This window comes from Ammospiza caudacuta, chromosome 5 (assembly GCF_027887145.1).
Source record: "Ammospiza caudacuta isolate bAmmCau1 chromosome 5, bAmmCau1.pri, whole genome shotgun sequence".
NCBI classification, from domain to species: Eukaryota; Metazoa; Chordata; class Aves; order Passeriformes; family Passerellidae; genus Ammospiza; species Ammospiza caudacuta.
Genome location: NC_080597.1, coordinates 10,542,972 through 10,565,944, shown reverse-complemented (window position 1 = coordinate 10,565,944; position 22,973 = coordinate 10,542,972). Strand labels below are relative to the sequence as shown.

Here is a 22,973-nt window from a genome sequence, read left to right as displayed (position 1 = left end):
AGCCAGCACTTCCTTTATTGTAAGTCTGGCTTACTTAATTATAGGTGGGTCTGCAAGCACTACAAATTAAGGTTGTGTGATGCTCCTGTTATGCAACTCTATTTTAAATTGCTTATTGCTTATCAAACTCCAAGCAGCTAGGATTGAAGTTTTCTGGGGCTGCTGTCTGTCTTAGGTGAATTTATTTAAAATTTTCAGTTAAAATGAGCTCCATAATTTCTGAGACAAATGCAGAAGAAAAATGTTTGGTTTTATTTTGGGAATCTCTTGGGGATTGAGGTTTTTTTCATTATCCTATTATTCTTAAGAAGTGATATTCTGATTTTTATATTAGCTTTAAAGCACGGTTTCAATATTTGCTGAGAGGAGGTGGGCTTTTGTCACTGGATGTACTTTTTGCCTTTCTCATGCAAATTTGGGCAAATTGCAAATGTTTGAAAAATTACAGTTAGCATACGTTCACTGGAATCTTTTCTGTTGATATATCATTTTAAGCTAATGTTTCTGATTCTCTTTTTGCTAAGCAGAGTCCCGCCCTGTGTGTGTGTAGAGGTCTGACCAGGCAGCAGGTCCCTGAGAGCAGTTGGCTGGAGTGGGTGACAGGTCCATGGAGAGGAAGAGCAGGGTGTGGAGATAGTGCCAGAGGAGCAGATGAGGACTCACTAGTAAGACGTTAGTACCCAGAAAGAAACCTAGCCTTTTGGTTTGGGAACTCTTCAATTCTGCTGCTTTTTCTCTTGGAGGAAGTACTGAGACTCTCTCTGGCAGGCTGTGCCTCACAGCTCCCTTGTGTGAAAGACAACCTGCCTCTTCCATCAGCCCTTCCATTAGCTCACTTGGCAAAGGTCTCTGCCATAGTCTAGGGTCTTCTGATGACCCCTGTGGATGCAAAATGATGCAATATGATGTATTTTTAATGAGGTTTTTTTTTCTTTAAATGAGGACTTGCAAAGAAAATTGCATTAAAGTCACATTATTGAGGTTGTGAAGTCAAGCCCACACAAGTTAGGAAATGCCAGAACAAAGTCAGGCTGTGGACCATTAATTCAGGCTCCCTGAGCACCATGAAATGATCTCTGGTGCTCTGATCATGTATGTCTCAGGTCGATAGGACCTCTGCCACCTTCAGTGCACTTAGATGGATGGTGGCTCCTTGGTGTTAACTTAAAAATAAATAGAATTAGTTCATGTGCTGTGTAATCATGAGGTCTGAGCATTTATCCAGACCTGTCTCTAGGGAGGTGAGCTGTCCCTGCAGTCTGTCACCATAGCTAATTTGAGATTGGAAGGGGGAAAACGCCTGGAGTTTGCTCCAGTTACTTTGTCACTGCTTTGGTACCTGCCACATGTATGCTGACAGACTGGTCCCAAAAAAGGGGATGGGACTGTGTTCTTCACCTCCAGCTAAGGGAGATGTCTCTGGCCCTAAAGCACTGGGAGACATTCAGCCTCTTGAAGCAATTTTGTTTTTCCCAGGGCTGTCCTGACAGGGTGTGGTGTCATGCAAACCTTGTGCCAGTTGGTTCCTGGTGGCACTGAGTGGCTCTGCATGTGCTGTTGCTGAATGTGGTACAAGAGCTGAACTCTAAAACCAGTTCCCTGACAGCAACAGACACCAGGCAAGTTCTGTGGTAGACCACAATCCATGGAATAAAACATGAAAGGCAGCTGAGGTTGGAAGGCTCTAGAGGGAATGCAGTGTGGCTTTGCCTGCACCTACACCACTACTTGAGGTGCTGCTAAGTAACTTTTTGGGTCTTCAGCCACCCCAACACTGCAACCCCTTTTTGGCCCTATGAAATAATGGGCCAGTGGCCCATTAGTACCTGCTTTATGTCAATGAAAACCCAGAATGATCAGACTCCCAAGCAGACTGTTTTCTCTCAATTTAAAGATGAAACTACTTCTTGCATCTGTACAATTCTTCCTGGGGTGTAGGAACAGCTGAGATGCATGCAAAAACCGAAACCATGTTGTTTGCAAATGGAGTTGCATCACTAGGATATGATCTTGCATAGCAATTAGGAAGGCTGATAAGGTTGAAACTTCATGTCCTTTTAATTGAAACGTCCATTTGCAAAATTAAGAGATATAATTAGTTGAGAGAAAAAAAAGGTAATGGAATTTTACTATTTTCTGAGCACCATGTTTCTAGCAATGCACCTGTTTTTGCAAACATCAGTCTTCCTGGCTGAAACAAGAACATCTATGGCCTTGAGGTGGTACCATTTTCTTCTATATGCCCCACAATATCAGTCTGATAAACAGGCACTTGAATAAACCACTCCTTAATAAAGGTATGGTGCCAGTGGTCCTAGAGAGTGAGAGGATGGCATTGTGTGTGGTTAAGGCAGCAGGGCTGGGACTTGAGCTGAGCTTAGCTGTCAGCTCTGACCCAGCTGTTGCTGCAGACATCAGGTATGGCCTCATGGATGCACCAGACCTCAGATCTGCTGTAGACAATCCTGCTGGTGAGGAGACTCCTCTTTGTGGTGGGATGTCTCTTTGTCCATCTCATGTGGGATGGAGCTGCCACCTCCTCTCCCAAGGTTATATATTGCTCTAAGGAGCCAACAGCCTCTGCTGCTGCTGACCTCCATCATTTTGTTTAAAGGTGTTGAGCCAACAAAGAAGGGCTGAAGCTGTGGATTTATGACTCTTGTTCATTTGCTCTTTATTTGGAAAAGTCACCGCCCAGTGTGAAGAGGTTGCACTCTGAGAGAGGTGATGAAATATTGTCATTGACCTGCTGCACAGACCATCTGTCTCTTGCAGGGCTACTCTGGAATATGGTTAAGAGTGTTGCTTTTTCTGCCTGGGCTTTTTCATTTAATTGGCTTTGATTCACTGCTAATTTTTAAAACTTAAATCAAACAACTCCCAAAACTTTAAATACACTGTGACAACCTGAAGCCTTATTACAACCCATCTCTTGAGACTATCAGCTCTCTTAAGAGACATGAAGGAAATTGCTTGACAGACCAGAACAGTATGGATTAAAAGATGATTGTTAGCAGATAGATGAGGCATAAATTTAATATTGGGCATATAATCTTGCCTTTTCTGCACACTCTTCCTGATGTATTAGCAAATATTTCAATGAAATAATGTCCTATGATAATTTAGCTTTTGCAGCTGGAAAACATCTGCCCATGTGGAGGCAGATGGTGCAAGTGTGTGCAATGTCTTTCTTGTGCGATTATGTCAAAATTAAGGCTCTGTGTATGTATGCAAGTGATTAAGGAGAGCAAGCGTTAGATGGAAGTTCTCGTTATCCCTGAAACTGTTATTATAGCCCTACAAATTCATGGTTAAAAAGTACAGATTTGTTGAGCTTGAAAATCAAATAGCAGTACTCAAATTTCCTTATCCCAAACTGACTAAAGTGTCTCTTGAAGATTAATTTCAGCTCATTCTTAGAGGTACACTTGTGGATGTTCAGTATCTCTTTTTGGAGGTGTAGTAATAATTCCATTCTCTGAGCTTGATATTCTACACATCCAAGTGTATTTTTGTTCAACAAATCCCTCCTTTTCCACCAGAGGTATTACTGATAACAGTAAAGGGCAATTTAGCAGCCTCTGTTGACCAAAGAAGAGCGATTTGCCTTCCCCATTTTTCTCTCTTCTATTTTCTGGGAGACTGTCCTTTGGGGATGGACAGCTGATTTAATTTTGTGGTTTGGTTTTGTTTTTTCTTTCAGTGACTACACTTTCTGGAGGCAATAATCAGCACAGGCTGTATCCTTCTGGGATGGTATCACTTTGGCTGCAGCACTTGCCCACTTGCATGACCTGTTTTGTGTGTGTTCCTTTGTCAGAAAGGGACCTGATAATGATTTTCTACTTTAAATATTCTGAGGAGCAGACAAGAGGCAAGACTTATGTGATGGCAGCTCTCCAGTGACCCTGCTGCAGTGTTCATAATGCAGAATTTCCCAGAGAGAGCTGAGAGCTGAAAGTCTGTAGCCAGCTTTGGGATGATGTTTTGGTGAGACTGGGCTCCCAGAGATGCTTGTATATTTTGAATATATTTTTTTTTCACAACCCATCATTGTCATGCTGGGGAGGCTACCTTTATTTTGTGCATTATCACTACTTTGTGAGCAAAATACATCCCAGTGTTAACTGGGATCTGGTATGGGAATAAGTAAATAGAGGCAAATAGGTAAAAATGCATGGCGATTGTCTCTCGTTTGGCAGGAATGATTTCCATTATCTCAGCAAAATACTTTGTTATATTTGCAGTCTTGCAAAATAACACAGCTCCCAATTCCCAACAATGAGATTAAATAACATCTCTCTGTCCCAGTTTATAGCTTTTTAGATATTATTAGGTTGCGTATTACTTAGATGTAGAAGGAATGATGCACTTTCTGTATTGGGAAAAATCTGGGGTAATTTCAACAGGATGTTGAACTCCATGGTGCAGAATTGGAAACTCTGTAATCTTGTCTGCTACACAAATTGATCACCCTTAATGGTAGACAGCATAGTATTTTTCTGTCAGTACTGACCTGGCTGGACAGGTGGCTAGTTCTGTTAGTTATATATCCTTCACAACTTATCCATTTCTTTTTCTTTTATTTTTCTTGGTTTTTTTTAATTTTTTGAATGGTGTTTTATGGAGAGAAGTTTGTATTTTTGAGAGTTTCTATCTGCCATGTTGGCCTACAGGAATGAATTTAGCATGCCAACTTCCTTTTAGCAGTTGTGTTTAATATATACAGAGAGCATTTTGCTCTCAGAGACCATTTGAATGTCTTCAAAGGCTTTCTGAATTGTTTATTGATCTACTTCATTGCTGATGTTCCTCTGGTTCTTTTTGATGTCTTGTCACTTAATTCAAAATATAATGCTAAGCTTTAAAATTAAGGGTTGTGCAGGAAGCTGTACTTGTGTAAATATTAGGGTACGTTTCTCTTTTGAGTGAGAATGTACTAGATTGGCCAATAAGTGTTGCTGCCATCAGAGTTTTATCCTTTTCATGCCCCTCACTTCTCATAGACTCATTCCTCTCTTCCTCTTAAGAAAGTTGAAGTGTCTGGGGTTTTATCTTTAGGTTTTATAAAAGTCTAATCTCTTATGCAATTAGAAGCTTACAGACTAGTTCCCTGATTAAGTAAATAAGTTTGATGAATTTTCTTCCCTTTCCTTTAATGTTTTCTATGTGTTTCTCTTACATTTGATACATTTACTAGCTTAAAGTGTCTGTGGATTCCCTCCCTCCACCCTCATTAGTTTATTCTAACACCTCTTGAAGCTTTTTACACTTCTGGAGTAGATGGTAGTAGTACCATCATCAGTGGTAAGGAGTTCCATAGATAGTATATTTATTTATCGGAAAAGTGTTTATTTTTTAATCCTGCCGCCTGAATATTAATTTTTGGATTTTCATATTTTATTTTAAACTTTTGGGTAGTGGCTGTTAATTTATTTTTTAAGCCTTGCATGATATTAAATATATTTGTCCTAACCTGCATAGGTTGCTTTTCTCCCCATAATTAAGATTATAGCCTCTTAGCTTATTTCTTACACTGAAGTGGTTCCATATCTTTTGGTTATCTTGGTCACCTCTTAGTATCTCTTCTATTTCTAGATTTTGCATTTGATTTAACCTTTCTAGTGCATTGGCTGAGGTTCCACTGTCAGTGTGTACCCACAGCAACAGCGGGGGGGTTCCTGATACCAGATGAGTTTTTGTGATAATGTGGAAGTGTATTAAGTGGCAGAGTGAGAACTGGCCACTGGTGATAAGGCAGGCCTGGGGCTGTTTCATTTAGATGTACAGCTTCTCCAGACAAATGGCTTTTCCTACAAGGCCGCCCTGCCTTTTTGCACTTGCCCAGTTTCTAGCCCACCTTCCCATCCCAGCAATAAAACCTGGACAGTGTTTTCCCAGTGCCCTTGGGATGCAGCTCTGAGTTACTAGCCAAGGGTGTACCATGGAGGTGCTGAGTGACCAGATCACATAAATTGGCCTGTTTGCGTTATCAGCCTCTTCTGGCTCAAAAGGCAGAGGTTTGTGCCACAAAGCTGTCAGATTCATGTATTGCTGGTGTTCACTCTGTGTTGTACGGGACAATTTTTATTCTTTTTTTTAAAGAAGTCTATAAACCACTCATTTCCTCTCTCTTCCCCACCCAAAATATTGAGAAGGAGCTGAAATATTGCAGAGATGGGGGAAGCTTTTAATATTTAAGGCTGCAGAAAGCAAGTTGTTGCATTAGAAATGGTCAAAGTTAAGGCTACATGCGCAGTGTTAGATCCTTCTTTTGTGCCTGCTGCCCGTCAGATTTTGATCACTTGCACCCTGTTTTCTTTTCTCTAAAGCATCAGGTGTTTCAACAACATCAGAAATGTTGTGAAATCATAGAGTAGAGCTAGATATGTTTATTGATGAGATTATTTTTTCTCCTGCTGGCTTCACCCTTTTGTTGTTACATTGCCGTCTGTAACTTGATGACTCTGCTTCTCTCTCCCATCTCATTGTAAACTGCTGTTCCCTACCTTTCTAAAACCTGCTTCAAATGTAACTGAATAAAAAGCAGTGGAGAAAACCACATTAGGAGGGGGGAAAGGAAAGCAAATCCTCAGCTGTATGAAGCTGCCAGTAATGTTCAGAAGCTGACAATGATGAGCTGTTCATCTAAGTATAAATAGTCCTCACAGCCTCTGTGTTTCTTGCCTTGTGAAACGGCACTCATTATTTTTTTTTTCTTTTAAAATATTTGGTGATCACATCATTTACTTTGTCTAGTGTAAGCCTCTGTTGCAGTCACTCTTTGCTGTACATGAAAACCAGGAGTCTGCAGACTGTCTGGTGTGTGGTGAAATGAGCAGTTAACTGTAGCCTGGTGTTTTGTGATCTGCCATGTATTTTACAGTGAAAACATCAGGATAGAATACTGCAAAATTGACAGGTTTTCAATGACAGGGATTTTAATCTTTTTCACTGTTTACATACTGAAGATGAGGACTTTGCCATCACACAAAGACACTTCAGGAAGATTTCAAACAGCAGCAGCAGCAAAAAAAAATTCCTCTCTTTGGGGATGAAAATGTATCATGTAGGCTGTTTTGTCATTTTAAAGTTAAAACATTTCTTTTCCCAAGAGTATTAGCTGAGGAAAATCTCATATTTTTTAAAGCAGTTAAGTAGCCAAGAAATCAATAATATGTATAAAATGTGTAATAAATGTTGACTTCTGTGCCTTTACTTCATGATTCCTTGTCGTACTTGACACAGTGTCCTTGCATAGACTGAATACACATCATTTCTATTGGATTTGTGGGGGAGTTTGTGTTTGTGAAGGTTTGTCCTACCCCATTAAAAAAAGAAAATGGTTGCTATTTAAAAATTATTAAACCTGTATCTCCTAATTATGATTTTTGTAAAATACCTTCACAAAAGAAAATCTATTAAGAAAATAAGTACTGTGCTGCAGGAAATCTCAGCAAACAGAACTGCACAATGAATGTTGTGTCTTTGGGCAATCAAAGCTGCTGCTGCTAGCTCCTGCTCTTTCAGGTTTCACTAATTGAAGTCCATTGACTTAAATCCATTGTTTGTATTAAGAAAGGGGGTGGGGAGGAAAAAGAGAGTCTCTGGGGTTGGGGTTTTCTTTTTCCTTTTTTCCAGTATTGTCCCTGTCAACATGCCACAGTTTCATCTGTAACAAGGGATGCATGAATCTTTTCAGTCTGGGTTTTGTTTCTCTGTATTTTTCATATTTGTTTAATTTGCTGACTGGCAGCTTGAAAAAAATCACTTAATCAGCATATCTGGCCCAAATACTAGGTTTGACTTGAACATACTGACAGTGTCTTGGCTCATGGACAACTGAGAGTGGTTTCAATTTTTGTTCTGTGATCTGTATAGGTAGAGGTGATGGAAGAAGAAAATAATGTGAAAATCTGTCTAGTTCCTTTCCCAACAGTGCCACAGAAGTCAAGCCCCAAATGCTTCTTTTGATCTCATTTGTAGCCTCATGTAGCTTTGGAGAGTCACTTCTGACTTACAAGACCCTCTGTGGGAAGAGGAGCAGTGCTCTCATAGCACTGCTCAATTTTGCAGGCTTGTGTTTGAGTCACTTGGTCCTTCTGCCCTCTCTGAAGCACCAGTGCACTGCATTCACTTTTGTGACCTGAGGAGCTGCCAAGCAGTGTAATCACACTGGCAGTTCTGTCTGACCAGCACAGAAAGCTTCTCCTCCCTCTCTGAATCTAGGGAAGTCACCTGAGCTAATTACTGTGGCAAGTCCTATCACGACAAGATCCAAAACTAACTTCCTACCTTATCTTTTTCCAGGTACTCCACATCTGCATTCTCCAAGCTAAGCAGAGTAGGGATCCAACATCCTCCACCTCTTCCCTTCATTGGAAACCTGCTCTTTTTCCATGAGGTAGGATATGTTTTCCTTTGTGTCAATCAAAGTGATGGGAAGAGTGGATAGGAAGCAGGAGGAATTGAAGGGAATCCTACAGTTCACTGGTACCACCTCTTCACACAAGCAAAACTCAGCTTTTTGAATGAATTGGTAGAAACAGTTGTGTGTAAGCAGCTCTAATTCCAGGGTAAAGTAAACTTGAGGGAAAGAAAATGTGTAAACTCCTGCAGTTAATTACATGAGCTTTTCCAAGAAAGTTCATGCCCTCAGTGAAACAAACTTAGTTGTGTGAATAGAGCAGATTATGTTAACTAGCCCCAACTGGTTTGACCTGAGTGGTTTTGGCTCCTACAACCTTTCTGTTTGTTTGCACTTTTGCCAATTTGTACACATTTATTTTAAAGCCTTTAATATTGCTTGCTCCCAAGCAGTAACTGGAATTAGGTACTGCTCAATGTTGTTGCTCTGTGCTGCAAATATTAGGGCTATGAGGAAGAGGAAGTGGTGGCATTTTGCTTCCAGATTTTATTCCCTTATTTTTCTCACCCATCCTCTTTCAATAGACTGCTAATGCTGTGTTTTGTGCCTTGCTCCATTTTGGTGGTATTGCTGAGGGTCCAAGATACCTTAGTAATGAGGAGCTGCCATTTCTCTCATTGAATCTTGCAGTAAAATCTCTCCAGTGTGTCTCTGTTGCAGCCCAGCAACTTTTCAGGAAATCTGGGCCAGCTCCAGCTGCTGCCCAGTTTTCCCTGTTAAGTGCATGGTCATCGATATCCATGCTGAGATTTGAATTATTAATGAGAATATATTGCCTCTTACCTTGGTCTTCATGGTGATTGTTCTGTCAATACCTGACTCATTATTAGGTAAAGCCCTTTTAAATGCCAGTTTTACATGCACATCTGATTTCATTTAGAAAATAGCATAAAAGGTAGACTTAATCCTCTCTAGATTAATTTGAACTGGAATTGGCAGGGTGACTAACTTTCAAGGGATTCTGGTGGTATGGGATGCTGACCTGTTCACCTTCACTCTTAGGGTTTCAATTCAGCTGGGTGGCAGAAAGCCCCTCATTCTGTAGCTCCTTTGTGGTGAAATCCAGATATCATTAGTTACCTGCTAACACTTGCTGTTAGGTAAAGGTGCCTAGAGACTAAGTTATTTTGGTATGTTTTAGATAGAAGTGGAAAGGTTTTGACAAATTACCCAAAATGATCATATGATCTCTTAGGCAAATTTCATGACTAGAATAGCATTCATTAAGTTAACTTTTTTGCATTAGCCTGATTTAAGTTAACCTTGATTTTACTACATTTTACAAAGAAAAATAAATTAAAGGTAGCTGAGCAATTCTATCTTGGGATACCGAGAAATAACTGATTTGGAGCTGAGTGGTGCAAAGCCACAAGCACTGCCAGGCTGCATGTCCAGCACTGGCATTTCACCACCCATCTTCTACACCATGCTTTCACTGCCAGTAGGAATGGGCAGGGAGGAGCCCAGGGTCTTGGTAACTTTTCTTCCTCCTCTTGTGTATTTTGCCATTTTTTCTGGATCTGCTTTCCTAGAATAGTGCCCATAGCAATGAGCCATTAATGGGAGCCTTGCTTTTATACTGCAGGTTCTCATCTAGTAGACCATTCTCGGGGCACAGGTGCCCTCACTGCAGTCAGTAGAGGACATTGTCCACTTTCTCTTTCCCACAGGTGAGAACCAGGGCTTGCCCATCACCTTACCTGAAACAGGGATGGTTTTAGGGGCTTGGCTGTGAGGGACACTGCTATGCACGAATAATGGCTTCTTGGGGTTGGGTTTACTTTATATATATTTTTTTTGTGTAATAAGAAGTAATAAAATGTTAATTTTTGTTCTGTTGCTTCATATATAACATTAGGAAGTTCTTGACCTTCCATGTTTATGCAACCATTCCACCAAAATAGCTGTTTGGAGAGTCTCCCTTTAAACAGGCTGGTTCTTTCTTAGTATTGTTAATCTTGTGCAGGGAAAACACATGAGCCACACTCCCATTAAATCATCAAACTTGTGCTTTTCAACCATGAACATTTATTTCAAAGGAATTAATGAATGGTGACTAAGAGGAATGAATCGATATGTGCCGTATGGGAATCTGCATATGTGTAATTCATACATTTCCAGCGTCGAATTTGGTCTGCAAATTAACACAGGTTGAAAAGCCTTAAACACAAATGAGATCTGGAAGATAAAAGGAAATCAAGAGGCTTCAACATATGCAGCCTTGCAGTCCAAAAAGTGTCATCTTATGGATTCAGGCTTTTCTCCTAGAATATGTTCACTAGAAATGCAAGGAAAAGAAATAAAGCAGGAGAGGAAGTCCCTTTGACATAATAGAGTAAATCTATGACCTGGGAATTTAAGAAAAAACATTAAATGTCAAAAAAAATCTCACCAAGATTGTGTAAGCAGTATTTTGCAATTTGTAATGGTATAAATTCAAGGGTTTGCTTGTGTTCTCCCTTACTTGGGTCTAAATCACTTCTACTGAAATAAATGGAGTTTCCTGTTTTGCTGCACTGTGCATGTAATCAGAGCTTCAAGCCTCATCCTTTTTTTTGCAACTCTTCTTTAAATGTGCCTGAAAACAAAGGAACAGTTGCAAGCAGGATTTTACCAGTAGTGCTGGGTTGTGGGATATTCAATAAACTTTCAAAGGTGTTCTAAACAAGAAAATATTTTGTTAATGAGATTTTTATTTGTTTTTAAGAATTATTTCAGAGATTTCTTGAACAGTGTATTTGCTTTGAGTAAAATAATAGTAGCTGTTAATGTAGTGTCTCTGAGAGAGGAAGAGGAAGTGTGGAAAGTAAAGGGGCTAAGGAAAAGGCAACAGGAAAGACTTATCTCCATCACAGAAAAGGAGAGTTTAAGAGCTGGCTTGGGGAAAACAAAGTTATTTTACTGTAAGTCGCCCTTCTCTCTCAAGTAAAATAAAGGGAGATAATCACACTCTGAAACTAAAACATATCCAAGTTAATCAGCTTATCTCAACAATGGGAAGATAGGAAATTATTGCAGTTCTGCAGCTGGGAAATTATCTGAGTCCAACATATTAGATTAAAAATTCTTCTATTGCATGAGAACAATTTGTGGTGGCTAAGTCTGATGTAACAGTAAATATGATTAGGCTGCTTAAAAAAAGCAGCATGTTCAATTTTTTCCAATAACTGAGCAGACTTGCAGCCGACAGGCTGCTGTTTTGCTACAAATTCCTGACTGTTTGCTCACCTCTCCATGTGCTGCATTTTTCCTATGAGTCTGGAAAAACATGGGGGTTGTTTCTGATAGCTGTGTAATGGCTGACACAGGGTATGCACAGCATGGACTTTCACACGTGGATCTCTATGGGCTTTATAGCAGCAGGTTGCAGAAAAACTAAACCAAACTCTTTTATCAATTCCCGGGCTAATGATTTTATTATGTGACAAATGCCCTGAAAACTGAGAAGCCACTAATCTGCATCACCCTTTCTCTCTGGCAAACACTTGACCTGTTGCTATGGCTGTGCTGTGCTTTTCTCCCCCTTTCCCATTCCTTTCCTAAAATGACAGCTATGCTGTTTTAAATGTCATTGGCTCTGACATTTGCACGGCCCTGACTGCCTGGTAGTGTACCTGTGTGCACTGCTCCCTGCTCAGCCTCCTGGAGAGCCACACTGTGCTGCAGCAGCTTTGGGGCTGCGCTGATGTTCTGGGGTGGTGGTGGGTGTGTGGGTTGCTTTGGTCCTTGCTAAGTAGGATGTGCAGCTGAGTGATGATGTGCTTTGGGTCCTTACAGTAGTGGTGTGATCATGTGCTGCTTTCTTCCTATTACTCCTAGCAAGCTCCAGTGGTGCTTTTGACTGTCTGTGTGCTTGCATCCCTGCCTTGCATGTTAATGAAAGACATCCCTCTCTTTAGCCCCTCTCAGCTTGGACAGGATACCCTTTGTTTACTCTGTTTATTCCAGTCTGGCCTACTTGTAGATCCTGGGCTACCCCAGAGTGGCCCATTTCTGCTGAATGGAAGTGGGGGCTGTGTGGGTGCTTTGTCTTGCTTTCAGTTTGGGATCTGGCTGGGCTGTGTTGTTTTATGGCTGATGGGTGGGAGTGGAAATGGGGGGAGTGCAGGGAGGAAGCAGAGAGAAAACATTTTTTTTTTTCCTTCATTACGCATCTGCCAAAAGCATCCTTTAAGTTGGACGTAAAGGAAAATAAAAGGCAGAGTCCTTGCATGAATGAAATTGCCCCATGTTTAATTTTTAGCCTAGAAAGCACTGTGTGGGTGCTTAGAAAGGCTGCAGTGTTTACTGCTCTGGAATTTAATGACACAGCATTCAAACCTAAACAAGGTTGGAGAGAGGCAAACGGTGAGGGGAGCAAAAAGGGGGGAGAAGGAGCTCTCAGGCTCTGGACCTGGATTGAATTACAAGAATAATATGACTTATATTGACAGTGAAAGCCTGCATATGGTTTTGTGTTTCTTTGTGCAGATAAACAACAGAAGAATGAGATAGGGAGTGTGTGTTTTGCAACTTGATAGCTATTTGTGTGGAACCAGAAAGGTTGGCTGTGGCGTCACCAACCAACCTGTCTGTCTCCCCCAGATGCCCGTGTGCGTCTGCTGTGGTCTGCTGACTGCCAGAGCAGACCTCTTGGGGTGATCCAGGTCTTCTCTTACATCCTGGGAATGCCACCACCCTAGACTGGGAGGCATGAGCATGTATTTGGTGCAGATCTAAATCTAGCCATTTCACTGTCTGCAACGTGACAGAAAACCTGGGGTTAGATTTGGTTTATGTGTAAATTTCTACATCTATAAGGCCAGTCTTTCTCCCCTTTAAAGATGTGCATTTTCCTAGTTTCATCTGATAGTCTGTGTTACCTTTGATCAGATGTTGGCATTGTCAGATAACCTGACAAAGTTGGTGCAGTGTCTCTTTGTGGGAACCTAAAGCAGGAAATCAAGACATCGAGACAATTGGCTGTCTCCCACTTGACTAAATGCTATTTGCAGCCTTTAGCAAGAGCTGGACCTCAGTTTCTGAGATGAGCATCAGGTAGAGCTGTGCTGTAGCTCACCCCAGCTTGTCCCTGCACTGGTGGGGTCTCAGCAGGGTGTTTGGGGAGCAGTGTGTGCACCTCAGAGACCCTTCTGTAGAGACACCGTGTCCTCTTTGCACTTGCAGTTTCCCATAACTGTGTTTGCTATCAATGTGGCATCTACTTTAAATAACATTTATGGATCCTGAGACAGTATTAGGGTGCACAAAGCACCTGGTAGGTTTCATGTGATAGAAAAAGGGGGTGAATCATCACTGCCTTACTGGTGAATAATGGTGACCCATGCAATGAAGGTGGTAGTGGTCATGAGAGGTGCCTTTGCTCTTCTGGACTATACTGTTCTTCCTTTGAGGGAAGAAGCAATTCCTTTTTGTATTACAAGGAATGGTGTGGCTTTTTTCTAGAGCAGCTCTAACATTTATTTTTGTGCAGGGCTGTGTGAATGCTCCCCATAGATCTCAGCAGTTGCCCCTAGAAAGGAGATGCAGACTTCATTGATGAGCACCATCATGGTTTTGGTATCCTTTAACCCATGCTTTGGTTCTTTTGACACACTTCATGCTTGCCTTCTTAAATGCTGCAAGGGGGGAAGAGGCAATGGTTAAGGCAGTTGGTAGCTCTTAAGTGGAAAGGGGGTGATGTTGTCTGTGGCAGCACAGTGAGTGAGAAGAGACACCTTGATCTGCTCCTGGCTTTCCTCAAACTCTTGTTGTTTGGGCAAATCTGACTGGGGCAAAGCTTTCTTATTTTCTGGGTAAGCAAATCTCTTTCTTTTGCTTCACCTTGAGCCTCTTTTATCCACCTGCAAGATGATAAAGATGACACTGGAATAGATAGGTCTGCTTTTTGATCAGGTTATGGTGAAACATTTTGGACAACTTCTCTGGGGCCTGTTAGGCTTGGGGAAGCTGATATCACTGCTGTCTTGAATGGACTGGGATGCTCCAAGGCCAGAGGGAGTTTATATGGTTTTTTTGCAATATTCACAGAGCAAGTGGGGCTGTGAATCAATGCCAGGCCTGAGTTCTGATACAAATGAGTGAGGTGGTCCCCAAGATAACAGCGCTGAAGGATACTTCTCTTCTGTGCCATCCTTGACCACTGTCCTCTGATGGGTTTTTTGGTGGCAGCTGCCAAATGACTACCCAAGTGAGAGCAGAGCTCTGCATCATTAAAATGACAACTGAGAATGGTCTAGGGAGGTTTGCCACGTGTTATGTCTTTTGGAGAGTATATTTGCACATTCATCACCATCATTTGCACATTCCAGAGGGTTGCACATAGCCCTCTGGAATTTGCTATGCAGCCTGCTCTTCAAGTAGTGTGTATTGCTAAATTAAAGCCAGCTCTGGCCTGACATGCAGCAGCAGTGAACCCAAACAGCTGAGCTGCACAGTGTTTGGGCTGGGAGAATGGGATAATGTGCAGTTGCAAAGGCAGTAGCATACCAGTACAGCCAGTGTAGTCACAAACTGGACTTTACCTTGAGCTCCAGAAGAAGCAGGGATCCTCATCTTGAGAAGCAGCAAAGTAGGGATGTTTGAACAGGAGGATTCCAATAGCTGCTGTAGTAAACTCAATGGGCTTTTACATGTGAAAGTGAAAAAGCAGGACTATTTCTAAAGTGTGACTGTCTTCTCTTCAGTTTTGCTTGTAGTTGTACTGGCCTGGAAGGAGAGGGGTTGGAATAGATAAAATCTTGAAATTAGGAAAGAAAGCAACAGCATCAGGGATATGATCAACTCTGTTATTTTACATGAAATTGTAACTTGCTCACATTACCTATCAGTTTGGAGTTTGGAAGCATCCTGTGTTGTTCACCTTCTTATCGCATGCAGAGAATCCCACATTTGGAAGTCCAGTTCTTTTATGTCAGCAAGATCAGTATGTATAATAATGGCCAGGTATCAGTTGTAATGCTAAAATTATAGCAGGCTCAGATGGGGTATTGTGAACAGTTGTTATCCATGAGCCAACAAATTTAGCAGAGTCTTAACTTCATTAGCAGTGTCTAAATGCATTAGCCATATGCTCCTCAGCATATGGGTAAATACATAACAATTTATTTTCATTAGGGTTTTCTTACAAGTGCTACTAACCCAAGCTCCACTAGAAATGTTTACAGCATGACATGTCTTTTCAGATAAGAAGCTGGCTTTCTGTACAGCAAGTCATCCTGAAAGGTTGACAAGCAAAATACTTCCCTGTCCTTTCTGGGAATAGGCAGGTACAGCTGCTATGGGTCTGGTCTGCTGCATCTAGCTAGGCTTGGTTTCTGCGAGGCTTTGTATTAAAATGAATAATAGAAGGCTTTGGAGAATTGCCTGTTCAAACACGTGCTGGTAAATCTCTGGTATTTGTTGTGTGCCTGCCTTCTGGTTGTCTGTTCTGGTTTGCATGGCATCACCACTCGGTAGCTTTATAAGACTCATGACCTTCTGGGTTCTTCCCAATTTCCCCCTTCCCAGGCAGGATGTAGAGTTGAAATATAACTTTCCTAAGAGGTACTGAGTGTGAAATGAGGCCATACTCATGGTTTATAGTCAAATGGATGTGATGATGGAAAGGCAGGGTGAGTTTGTAGGGTGGGCAGGGCTGTGAGGGCTTCAGTAGCTGCAAAGTGGCACGAGTGTAAATTGGCTGTTGTGTGCTCAGCGTTCTCCTAATTTCTCAGAAATAAATGAGAAGCTATTTTCTTGAGAGCTTTTTGTTTTGAATTTTTTTAATAAGCATTTCTGCAGCTTGATCCAGAAACACGAGGTGCCTAGAAAAGATCTGTCCTTCCTTACTCTTCAGAGTCTATTGGAGAAGTAGAAAGTTCAAAAGTTAATCTGTTTCTCCTAAGCCTCAGAGGCCTTGGCACATGTCTAAATTTAGATGGTAATGTCAAACAAGAATCAACTAGAGTTGGAATCTAATCAGGTTTTTTGTGACTTGACTGGGTTTTTATTGTGGCTAGGTGGTTTTTTGGTTGGTTGGTTTTTAGAAAGAAAAACCAATAGAAAGCCTAAACAAACCTGTGTGCTTTAAAAAGAAATGTGTTTCAAATTGCTGTGTTTTCTTTCTGTCTTTGTCATCATACAACGCTGATGAATGGATGAGTGAATTAATTATAGTCTTGGGTTGTCCTTGGACTTTCTAACTTTTCATTGTTTTTTAACTATTAGCCTTTTTTCCTGCTTAGATTTTGTTATTTTGTAATAATCTATGAATTTTAAGAGATTTATAAAAAAGCAGAGGGAAAAGTGAAGTGTTCTTTGGGCAGTTGCCATGGGACAGTTTTAAATATTTAGGTAGCAAAAACAACTCACTGAATATTTGTAACTTATTTTACCTTACTTCAAGAAAATTAAAAATTATAAGCAAGAGAAAAAGAAACTGAGCTACGTATTTCAAAAATATTCTCAACTAAGTATTTTCAAAATAAAGGATGCAAGAAATAAATGTTAAAATAATTGCAAAATATTATTTGCTGTTTGCTGAATTTCCGTGGGTTTTGTATATTATATCTGATGCCACTTTTTTTGATTCTGTGAGTCTAGAAAACTGTGAACTTTCATAGGCAAGATGATGCCTGGGTTGATTTAGGTAGGATTAGTGAATGTTAGGGTAAAGAAACCACAATAAGTCATGTGCAATGATGAGTTGAAATATTCTCTGGGAAGTTGAGTGGGACATTAAACATAGGTGTTATTCTTCTGCTGAATGGTTCTTTTCCTGTTCCACTTAAAAGGGAAAATATGGGGATTTTTCAAGGAATTTTGAATGAGTTAGAGACAGGACCTCTGAGATTTTAGATAATGTGGTTTATTTTTCTTATCTTCTACAAAGATGGGAAGGATGAGTTTGTCTTACATTTTTACTGTATGGTTCATAAGACCCCTAGTTATAGGACTGTTTAAGGATTTATTGACTAACAAAACACTGTTAATAAGGATATTTGTTTTTGATCCAGTCCTTAAATATTTTGTCTTATGGACTCATGCTACAGTATAAGTTCTCTTAGTTAATCATGTTATGATACACAAACCTACAGTACTGTATTCTAAACTTCTTGTTTATCTTTCTAAGTACTTTTATTTTTTCTATGTTGAAAACTCTAAAATTTCTTAATGTGTTTCTGCTTTAAACTGTAAATCCACATTCTCATTTCTACCTAAATTTGGAGACCTTTTCTAAGGTTTCAGATCAAATCCTGTGTTTAATTCGAAGCTTTGGCTTACAGGCCCAAAGTTCTGAGAATTCCCTGCATTTAGGATTGCGACATCTCCCCCTTCTTTTTGTATTAAGAGTATTCCTTTGATAGTTTTGTTAATTATCTTTTGTATGTATTGGAGTAGGTAAGGTGTTGTTATAATTATGGGGATAATATGTATATATACACACATCTATTTTTATTTTTTTATTATGGTGTAAGGTTTAATTTATTGAGTAGATAATTTAATTATGTTCTGTGATCAGTTTTGATTTTAGTTGTTTTCCTTTAATTGTTGTACGTTCTTATGAATGGATTTTGAATGATTAGATAGGTTTATGTAATACATTCCATCAAAATTTTCACACCTCTGTTTACATACTAGTAAAAGAAAATTAATTGTTCTATTTTGCGGAGTTTCATGTTTTACATTTTTGATATTGGTTAATAAACTATTTCATGTGAGAGAAGTAGTATTGGCTTGATTACTTAACTCGTACCCTAATTGATTTGATTGTTTTAGGGTTATTGTTGAGGTAAGATGGGGTGAAAATATAGATATTGACAAGATGTTGAGGGAAGTCTCTCTTTGGACACACAGAGAGAAAGGGGATGGTGAGCCCCAAAGTCTTCCCTGATTTGCCTCTATTTACTTTTATTTCCATATATTTAGAAGAAGCAGTGGGTGATAAGCCCTAGACAGGATAAGGGATGTTGTGGCTCTAGAGAGTAGTCTAGGAAAGAAGCACAGAGGGGTTTGAATAAGAAATCTGGTTGATACATGATTTTTGCAGAGATGTGAACACATCTGCCTTGATCTGTTAATACACTGCAACATGTGGTACGTTGTGAAAAGTGTGTGATGAGGCAGAAGGAGGGAGGGGAGCGCTTGATTTATCCTTATTTTTGTTCCACTTCTGAAGGCAATCTAGAGCAGAAGCACCTTGCAGCCAAGGTGGAGTGGAAAAGGCACTTGGTCACAGGGAAGGGGGAAATGGGAGAGCTTTTGGGAAAAAAAGTTGTTGGTGACCTTATACCAGAGGTCTCTATTTTAATAAAGAGTCTCATAAAGTTCATCACAGATAGAATTAGGGACCTTGCAAGTATCTTGTAGTTATATTTGTGTTTATATTTTCCCTACCTCTTTTTTCCTCTCCCGTGCCCCAGGGAGCCATCTCTAAGACCTCATAAACGTGAGATTTCATTTTCTAATGCTATTTCATTTCCTGGATGGAAGACCTGCCACGAGAAGACCAGACCTCAAATTATAATAGCCCTATAAATAATTCCCAAAGGCAAAGGGAAAAAAGAAAGCCTTTGAAAGACAACCACAAATGCAAAAATGGAGGTTTTGGGTTCTTGCAGAACCAGATTAAGCAGTTCTAGTTAGAACATGGTTAATTTTTGGGTTTCCCTGTTAATCTCTGCATTGTTTACATAACAAAATTGTTTCAGAAGTCTTCAGAGGTCTTTTGCTTGAGCAATTTCTGCAGTGTTTTGATGCCTTTTGGCCTGTCTTTAGATACTGCTAAAAAATGGAATTTGCAGGTAAAATTGAAAACAATCCGGCAAACTGACTAAAATACAATGATGGATTGAGTAAAAATAGTCTGAAAATGCAACTTTTTCTTCTTTCTGGGTGAAGTCGTTTTAATTCAGCAGACCCAGACAGTCTGCCTGCTTTCTGCTGGAAATCTGTGCGGAATTGGCACATCGACTAGAATAAAAACATTCCCGAGGAATCGGCGTGTTCTGTCAAAACATTTGAACAGCTCCTGTCTCCCAGAGCACAGCATTGCTCTGGAGCCGGCGAGGGAGCTCTGCAGCGTGTGCTGCAGGCTTCCCCTCCAGCCTCCATCTCAAACCCACCTTTCTGCACAAGCATGGCCAAGTGTTTCAGGTTCAATTATATTTAGCTGCGGAGGCAGTAGAGAAGGCAGTTTACAAGAACCTTTTGCAGCATGGTTGGACCTGTGTAAGGCTGTCCTTCCTCTGTTCCTGCTAAGGCTGTGCTGTACATGGAGTCTTTTAGGTTGCAAAAGTGTCTGGAGTCCACCCTTTAAGCCAGCAGTGCCAAATCCACCACCAAACCATGTCTCTAAGTGTCTCATCTACATGTCTTTTAAATACCTCCAGGGATGGTGACTCAACTGCTTCCCTAGGCAGCCTGCTCAGTGCTTGACAGCCCTTTTGGTGCAAAAATTGTTCTTAATGTTTGAGGGAAAAGTTATGGAGTTAAGGTTGGAGGATCCTAGTATCTTCCTGAATCAATATAGTGTCTGGGGACAGGTAGGCTGGCAAATCTGAGCTCCAGGAGAATTCCTGCTGTGCAGGGATGTGACTTTCGCCCCCCCCCAACAGATGTCTCAGTGCCACATCTTTTGCTGCTGCATGACTTGATGTGTGAGGTTATGCTCCAACAGCAAAGTCCAACCTCTGTGTTCTGGATTAATAATAATAATAATAATTTTTATGATTTGATCAAATTAAAAAAAATAATCTTTGGCTAGAAAGAGGTACTCAGCAATTACAGGGTTTAACAGAGCAAAGTGTGATGAAACTCAACATTTTCAGCTTGACACTGATTGCTTTACTTTTGCAAAGTAGTATCTTATTCCCCCAGCACTGAGATGAAGGGGGTCTTGCTAGTAGGCTCTGCTCGGTATGAATGAGACTGGTAAAATCTGGCCTGCAGACAATTTACTAGAGATACTGTCTGTCTGTTATTGAGACTAATTGCTAAGGAACGTAATTGTATCATTCCTGTTACCAAAATTGATATTCCCTGCCTGCCTCCAGCTAAATGAGTTTTTATTTTTGCAGAATTTCTGGGCTGTTGCGTGCTAAGGCATTTTGTTGAAACAAATGAGGTTTTTCCTTATACTTGACAGAGAGGTGTGTCTTAAGCAGTTAAGATGCACTAGCAGATGGTGTCCTTTAAAGCTGAAACATGTGACAGTAGCCTGTTTGAATGAGTATCCATGCTAGTTTTAGCACCAGGAGGAGATTAAAGTCCAAAGAAGCTGCTTCCCTTGCCCTGCTCCTTCCGGTAAGGGAGGGAACAGGAAAGTGCCGGACTTCTGCTGCTGAAAGCTCCTCACAGCAATGGAATAACAGCACGGTCACACCCACACAGTGCTGGAACTCTACACCCTTTCTGTAACCAGGACAGTCTCTACTGTGCTTGTCTAAGCCCTGTCCAGCAGAAAAAGCATTTATAAATCAGCATAAAAGTAAACAAGGTGGGGAGACAAGCTACCCAAGGTACATGGTTATTTTTTACACTGTGGCATGTGCCTAGACAGCAATTCAGTATAATTTAGAATACAAGTGGCATCACAGAGAAATGTGATGGAAGACAATGACCTGTGCCAGGCAGAGCAGGGAGGGCAGGGGTGGCTCACAAACCAGCCCTAGATCTGCATGGATTAGTGTCAGCACAGCAGACTTGCAGGGGATGGGCTGGGAATGTGCATTCCTAACTCTATTACTTATCCCCTGGGCCAGAAGGACCAGATGTGTTGCATTGCATAGACAACATATTTAATCTGTGAATGATCATTCCTGATGGATCCCCTCCAGACAGTCCAAAAGTTACGTTACTGAGCCCCAGCCTATTTTACATAGAAGGACATGACCACCCAATCCAGTGCCTATATAGGGAAGGGAAAAGGTGGAATTGCTGTGATTTCACATTTTATCAAGCATCTGTTTCCTCCATGGAGAAAATGTTTATGTACTGGTGTCTCACCCAAGGCAGCTAAAGCCATGCTTTGCTACCTAGAATTGCTAACAGGAGTTAACAGGGGTTGGTACTTCTAAATGTTGCTACAACTCCTTTTATTTAGTTATGCAAAGTCTAGCCTGCTGCACTTGATTTTGTATGAAGCATATACTATGCTGAAAAAATATGGTCACCTTTAGGACTCAGGTTTCTGGAAACTGAGGTTTCCCATTCCTGAAAACTCTGGACAGGGCTCTGAGCAACCTAGTCCTGTTGAACATGTCCCTGCTGATTGAAGGGGGGTTTGACTAGAGGGCCTTTAAAGGTCCCTTTCAACCCAAGATATTCTGTGACCAAAATGATGAAAAGGCAATTCATCCCAGTATGGCCATAGGGGAGAGGAAAACATGATAAAATCCTTCTCTGAACAATTATAGCAAATATATGTTCAAAGGCTTTAAGATGTTTCACAGTGGTGAGCACATCTTTTGACAGGCAAGGTAACAGACTGGAAGAACAGTGTCAGAATTGAAGCCTCTTAATATATTATATTAATGTCTTGCAAAGATCTGAGACTTGGGTTTATGTGGACTTAACTTTGTCCTAACACAGGAGCATCCCTTGATGTGCTGAAACCTTATCATCTGGGGAGGGACACTTGAAAGAAAGCAAGCATGCTTGCAGTTTTATGGGCAGGGAAACTGAGGGCTGTGGCTGTAACAATTTTGCCTCACTACTCATTTAGACCAAATGCCCTCTCTGTTCACTGAGCATGGGCACAGGCAACCAGGGATTCCTGAGCTTGTGCAGGAAGAGGGTGTGACAAGGGCTGTAGACTGCATCAGCACCTAGTGGCCTCTGCCACGGTGCCACAATCGATGCCACCTTCCCAGAGTCCCTGCTGCTGTGGGAAAAGCTTATGTTACATGCAGGAGGATAATGCCTCAAAACATCCCTACTGGAATATATAAGTACTTTAAGTTGAGAGTTCAAACCCAACTTGCTCTTCTCCTACTTTTGTAGTGATTTTGGTAATTTTCATTTGGTTTAGAAAAAAATAGAAATAAGTGTTAAATTCATGCTTAAAAGATTGCATTTCTTCGGACAGATTTTTAATCCTTTTTCTCGTTTTCAACAAGTAAACTTGCTTTTGCAGCAGAGATTTTGACATTAAGAGTCTTGATAGAATAATAGGCATGAGATGGATTGCAATCTATTGCCTCAAGACTTTGACAATCATAAACTGAAATCAGTTAATGCATTGAGTTAGATCTTGCTATATTGGACAATGTGCTAGTAGTATTAAAAATATCAATCCAGAAATATATTGATTATATTATCTCCATAGCAACAAACAATAATAGGATAATGTTAGCTTAATAATTGTGCTTTGTGAAAACCTTTCAGAATAATTACTGCATTGTGGTCTTTTCACAATGTGGAATGCAATAACGCTTCTTCCTTGACTGCAGTCACCATCAGCACTGCGTCAAGAGATGTTGTTTTTGTGTGCATGCATATGTATTCATGGGTAATTTTGCTCCGGGTGAAACAATTCAGCAGACTATTTTGGGATCCATTTTTA

At 40.6% G+C, this 22,973-nt stretch overlaps 1 protein-coding gene across 1 annotated transcript in view; it reads left to right on the top strand.

The window, feature by feature from the left end:
- The window catches only part of TBXAS1 (thromboxane A synthase 1), a 228,663-nt gene that overhangs the window by 43,184 nt on the left and 162,506 nt on the right, over positions 1–22,973 (top strand). The window contains exon 2 of the mRNA XM_058805104.1: positions 8,311–8,404. Within this exon, the coding sequence (XP_058661087.1) occupies positions 8,311–8,404 (94 nt within the window). The remainder of the gene's footprint in view (positions 1–8,310; positions 8,405–22,973) is intronic.